This window comes from Tupaia chinensis, unplaced genomic scaffold (genome assembly GCF_000334495.1).
Source record: "Tupaia chinensis unplaced genomic scaffold, TupChi_1.0 Scaffold000182_1, whole genome shotgun sequence".
Classification (NCBI taxonomy): domain Eukaryota; kingdom Metazoa; phylum Chordata; class Mammalia; order Scandentia; family Tupaiidae; genus Tupaia; species Tupaia belangeri.
Window position 1 is genome coordinate 3179630 of NW_006159657.1, and position 6157 is coordinate 3185786.

Below are 6157 nucleotides of genomic sequence, written 5' to 3' on the forward strand. Positions count from 1 at the left end.
GAGACCAGCGTGCGATTTGTAGCCACCGGGTCCGGGACCCGAACCGTGGTCGACTACGTGAGAGTCCAATGACATAGCCATTACGCTAACGGCTGGTTCCCAAAATTGGCAGTTTTTAAGACACATAAATTTATCCTCTTATAGTTCTGGAGGCCGGAAGTCCAAAATCCATTTTACTGGGCTAACATCTAGCAGGACTGGTTCCTTCAGGAGACTCCAGGGCAGAATCTGTTCCCTGCCTTTTCCAGCTTCTGGTGACTGTCAGCATTCCTTGGCTGTGGCCGCATCATTCTAATCTTTGTTTCTCTGTCACATCACCTTCCCTTCCCCTGTGTCACATCCCTCTGTGCCTCCCTCTTATAATGATACTGGTCATACATCACCATAAGGACTATCCAGAGTAATCTATCCAGTTCAAGATCCCTAACTTAGTCCAGTTGCAAAGACCTTTTTGCTGTGCAAGGGAGCATTCATAGGTTCCCAAGATTAGGATCTGGAAATCTTGGTGGGGAGGGAGGCATAATTCAGCCTACAACAAGTGTTGATTTTGTATTAAAAAGAAAAGTGTAGAAAAAATCTGGAAGAAAATTCTTAAACATGGTATCAGTGGTTGTCTATAGATGATGGTTTTAGAGTCATTATTTTTGTTATCTTCTTTGTCTCCCACCTTTTCTGTGCTAAGGAAGTTAACTCTTTTATTGCCCTCAGAAATGCCTAGGGGACCTTCACTCTACAATTGTAGAGCACTGCAGGCTGAGTGACAGGCTCCTGTGCTCTCTCCGCAGAGCCCGTGTTCTGGTACTACGTGAAGGAGGTCCTCAACAAGCACGAGCTGCAGCGCTTCTGCTCTCTGCGCCACATCACCTCGGACGTGGGCCGTGGCCGGGCCTGGCTGCGCTGTGCCCTCAATGAACACTCCCTAGAGCGCTACCTACACATGCTCCTGGCTGACCGCAGCAGGCTCAGGTACTTGGCTAGGATCGGTTCTGGGAGGGGGTGAGCTGAGGCCTGAGGACTGCAGAATCTGGAGTCAGACCACCTGGATTTGCATCCCAGTACCCCCACTTGGGGCAAGTAGATCCCCCCATTTCAGTCCCCATTTGTTCTGCTGTGCAGCGGGACACTTGGCAAGAAAATAAGTGAGAAGATTCCTGTACAGGCTCAGACTGGTGGCTCTGTATAGCAAGCACTCAGTGTTTATCATTAGGAAGGCTTGGAGTGTGGAGAGAGCTGTTGTTTTTAGGATGCAGTCTGCTCTTCACTTGGTGAAATTTAAATTTGGGATTCTTTTAGTCAATCTCAAACTGACTGAAAAAATATAGAAGTTGTAAGTTGGGGGAGGAAGTCATTTGTTTTTTATTAAAAACTTTGTTTTATTATGCTTTTTTTCTTGATCATAAGCATAAGGTCCATTTTATCAGTTAGTATGGGTCAGGTTATGGTACAGTAACAAACATCATGAAGTCCTCAGAAGCTGAGACAACTTTGCCCCAAGCAGAGGTCCTGGGATGCAAATCCAGTACCAAGTTTATTGCTTCCTTGTGCTACATATCTTTCCTGGGCGAGTATGAGTGTTCTCATCTCAGGGACCCAGGCCAGTTGAAAGCTCTACCTCTACATATGCCCTCATGATTGCCAAGGTAGGAAATGAGAAAGATTTGAACTAAGCAGTGGCTCTCAAAGCTTCTGCCCGCAGTGATAGTGCCCTTACATCTCATTGGCCATTGTAGGTCACATGGCCACACCCAAACCCAGCATAATGGGGAGATGTTAGTTGACCCAGAGCATGGGGAGAGAGCACTGAATAGGGTGACTGTAGTCAATCACAATTCCCTTGAAAGCATTTGAAAATGCTATAGAATCTGCTGGGGTAAAAACTTAAATCTCTCATAATTTGTGTAGCGATAACTCTGCCACTTGTATTTTTTTCTTGTTTTCCTTGATGTTTATGGTATCTCTTGCTCTGGTGGTTATTTTCCCTCTGAAAATGGTGGTCTAGAAGTATGTTGTGTTGTGTCCTCTGATGATCCAAAGGGATAGTGATCAGTCCTGCCCTGGCTGCTTGAATACTATTCACGTCGGCGGTGAAATTTCATTTAACTCATCAAGCTGGCATCCTGTCTGTTCTGGGATGCTTCATCCTCTTTATTCCATATCTTACCATGTGCCCCTGGTCCAGCTCTCCTCTTAGGCCACTTTATTGCTGTGGTCACCTCTGCTCCAGGCATTTCTTGGGTGTGTGAGGACTGTTCCTTGGTTCTTGGAAATACCCTTGGGGTGCCCCTGCGGCACCTTGTCCAATTGTATGGTAAGACTCTGTGGGCCTGAAGCAGGGGTGTTGGGGACACAGGACAGCTGATACTGCTGTGCTTGTGCTCAGGGTTGGAGTTCAGAGGCTGAGAATGTGTTTTCTAACCATTAACTGGGGGTTGTTAAGGAGAACAGACTCCTGTTTTTTTTAAAATGAGTTTCTCTGAAGCTCTTTCCAATATATTATTGGCAAATAGTTCGGAGTTCTTTATTCACTATCAAAGTTGCACTAAAGAAAAGAAAGAAAAGAAAAGAAAAGAAAAACAAATCGGGACCAGCAGTTAGCATAATGGCTATGGTGCTGGACTCCCATGTAGTCGACCACGGTACGAGTCCTGGAGCCGGTGGCTTAAACTCACACCGGGTGCTTATGCATGCGTGCCCAAGACCCTGAGAGGAGAATGGAGGAGGAGGGATTGCGGTGTGGCCATCCCCCCTGGGGGGTGATTTCTCACTTTCTGTCTCTCTGTCTCTGTCTGTCTGTCTGGTGAGTGCAGGTACCCTATAGCTTAAAACCTCTCCAAAAAAAGAAGGAAAAAAAAAACCTTGCACTTAAGGCCTAGCCATGGTAGTGCATGCTGCTAAGACACTGCTCCGCAGGCCGAGCCTATGTGGGAGACTAGATTGGATTCCCAGTCATACCCAAAGGCTAGATGTGGTGGCATGAGCCTGTAATTCCAGTGACTTGGAAGGATAAGGCAGAAGGATTGTAGGCTTAAGTCTAGCCTGGGTGACAAAGTGAGACTGTCTAAAAAAGGAGCTGAGGGCCAGCAGGTGGCATGGTTAGGGTGCTGGTGCTGGATCTCACATGGCCGACTCCACAGTTTGAGTCCTAGATCTGGTGGCCTGAAAAACACACCAGGTGTGTATGTGTGCATGCCTCAAATCCTGAGAGAATGGAGGAAAAGGGATTGTGGTGTGGCCATCCTCCTGGGAGTTGGTTTCACACTTTCTGTTTCTCTCTCTGGTGACCGTATGTGCCCAATGGCAAAAATCTAAAAAGGAAGCTCCCAAACCAACAAAACTAGGTGTAGTGGCATGTGCCTGTAGTCCCAACTTGAGAAGCTGAAGCAGGAGAATCATGGCACAGAGAGAGCCTGCCTTAAAAAAAAAAAAAAAAAGTAAAGTTGAATTTAACAATCAGAACTTGAAGTGCCTCTGGAAGTTAAGAATCACAGTTGAATTTATCTAAATCACCAGCCGCTTTCCTAACTCTGGTGGGGAAACTACATTCATTTACATACATGAAAATGGGCTGAGGTTTTCAAAGGATCACCATTTTGGGAATCAGAGGTGCAATTGAAATGGCAGCTTGACATGTGGCCTGTGCTTCTACTAACATTGCGCTGGGTAAGTATACTGAAATGTGCGTCATCTCTGTCAGTCCGGTTCAGACCCTTGAGCTGCTAACTGTTCCAGTCTCTTGTTGAATGACACGTCATTTATCACTAACTTTGCTTTAGTGAAGTTGAGCTTTGACTCCATTAACTTGGAAATCTGTGACCAGCAGGGCAGTCATGGCCCTGAGGGGATTTTGTTGTTACTGCTTAGTAGGGAGTCACATGAGAGCTTGGAAACTGGCCCTGAAAGCCCTGCTCTCATGCCCTGGCTTTACCATTTATTGGCCAGATAACCTTGACAGGCTGTAGACTTCTCTGATCTTTCACAGCTGCCATTTAGATTTGTGGGGCCTTTGTACCCTCCCAGCCCTTTCTAGAGACAACCTAGGTTTTCAGATCTGTAGCTCAGACAGGTATTGTATGTCAGTGCCGTGGAGCTCCTTAATTTCTTTCTGAAGTTGTCTCTTAGCCAGAGCAGGTGAGCCCTAATGGCCAGTTTAGATTTCCATTCTGTCTGGGGGCCTCACGTGAGTGGAAGTCACCTCTCTGTCTTCTGCTTTGCTGCTTTGTAGATACATTTACATATCATGTCTATTTCAGTACTTTAAAGCTTGGGGTCTCAAGGGACCAACGAGGAAGTTGTCGGATATACGTGTTCAATCCTCTGTCTATAACCAGAAGCTTTAGACCAGCAAAGACCTCAGACATACTCTATCCTCTCTGGATGACCAGCACACATTGTCTAGGGAGCATCCATTGGAATCATCTGCCTAATGGCCACAGAGAACCATTTCTAAGAACTTTTTCCTTTTTTCTTTCCATTTACAGCACTTTTTATGAAGATTGGTCTTTTGTGATGGATGAAGAAAGGTCTAGCATGCTTCCTACCATGGCAGCTGGTAAGCATGGCCAAGGCCAGTGTCCTTGGCCAGCAGAGGGGTTTGTCGGGGAGTGGATTAATAATCTTAGGGTCCTGTGATTCTCCCTGTCACTGACTTAATGGGTCACCCCCAGCTGTCTGCCTGTAGTGGCATTGAGCGTCCAGCTCCTTTATGTAGAATCTGATACCTTGACAGAGACGACATGGGGTGGGAGGTTTGGGGTTGTTGTGACTTTGCAGGTCTAATATACAGCCCTGGGAAATTGGAGGCAGATCTTCCTTTGAATCCTGCCTCTACCTCTTGCGGGGTGATGACATGGGGAAGATCCTGTGAGCTTTATTACCTTCCTTTCATTCTCTGTGAGGGAGGATCTTGATAGTTCAGCAGTCATCTTTTTATTTCTTTTTCTTTTTTTGAAGAGGTTTTTGCTATAGGGTGCGTGTGTTCGCCAGAAAGAGAGAGACAGAGAGACAGAAAGCGAGAAATTCCCCCCAGGGGGGCCAGCCACACCACAATCCCTTCTCCTCCATTCTCCTCTCAGGATTTTGAGCTTGCATGCACACGTGCCCAGTGTGAGTTTAAGCCTCCGGGTCCAGGATTTGAACCGTGGTCGACTACATGGGAGTCCAGTGACATAATCATTATTCTCTCTGCTGGTCCTGAGGGGGAATCTCGATAGCTCAGCAGTCATTGAGCTCTGAGAGAATCACATGTAATAAAGAGTCATGATTTGTCAACATACAAGCCCTGGGTTGATGTTATTTGGTGGGTTGGCAAGTTATTAGCCATGTGACTCTCACTCAAAGGATGAAATTGGGCAACTTGTTTCTTTCTTCCAAATTCTTTGATGCCTTTTTATTTTCCCTAAAGTTTACACTAAGTCCCACATATTGAGGGGTAAGTTAATCTTGCCCGCTGATGGGAAGCAGAGTTTGACCACTACTTCCTTGTAGGCCGTAGGACCCAGGGTAGGTATTTGCCTAAAGTAACTATAATGATGTAATTGGTATACGCTATTTTTTTTTTTCCATAATAGAGCATGAACACTCTAAAGTAACTATAATGATGTAATTGGTATACACTAATTTTTTTTTCCATAATAGAGCATGAACACATGCCTGTGAGAGTGAGAGAGAGAAGAGCACCCTCCACAGTATTGGGTCATGCCATCATCCCCCTCATCAGGTCCACAGAGAGACAGAGTGAGGGAAAAATGATAAATACCCCCTGGGGGGATGCCATGCTGTAATCCCTTCTCCTCCATTCTCCTTCTGGGATTTTGGACACACATGCACATGCACCCAGTGTGCTTTTCTTTTTTCTTTTTTTCAAGCCTCCTCCACACCCCCCAAATCATTCCTCCCATACAAAACCTGGGCCCTAAAACCAGGCTGAAGTACCCAGCTCCCGTGTTCAAATCTGACAGTGAATACTGCTGGGCGGGCCCATCCGGAAGTCCTTTCTACAGTGTAACCTCCATCCCTCCTCTGCACAGCCTGCGCGGCCGCTTTATTTTTCTGCACACCCATTATTCTTCACAGTGCAGAGGCCCGCCCCCAGGACATCTCTGGATGTTCTCAGAGTGGAGCTAAGTGCTCCAGCCCCTCTCCTTTGGCTCCAGGCCCC

The 6157-nt window shown here is 46.4% G+C and overlaps 1 protein-coding gene across 1 annotated transcript in view; it reads left to right on the forward strand.

Annotated features, from left to right (window-relative positions):
- The window catches only part of SNX29 (sorting nexin 29), a 535094-nt gene that overhangs the window by 38304 nt on the left and 490633 nt on the right, over positions 1 to 6157 (forward strand). The window contains exons 4-5 of the mRNA XM_027771071.1: positions 786 to 966; positions 4479 to 4549. Of these exons, the coding sequence (XP_027626872.1) occupies positions 786 to 966; positions 4479 to 4549 (252 nt within the window). The remainder of the gene's footprint in view (positions 1 to 785; positions 967 to 4478; positions 4550 to 6157) is intronic.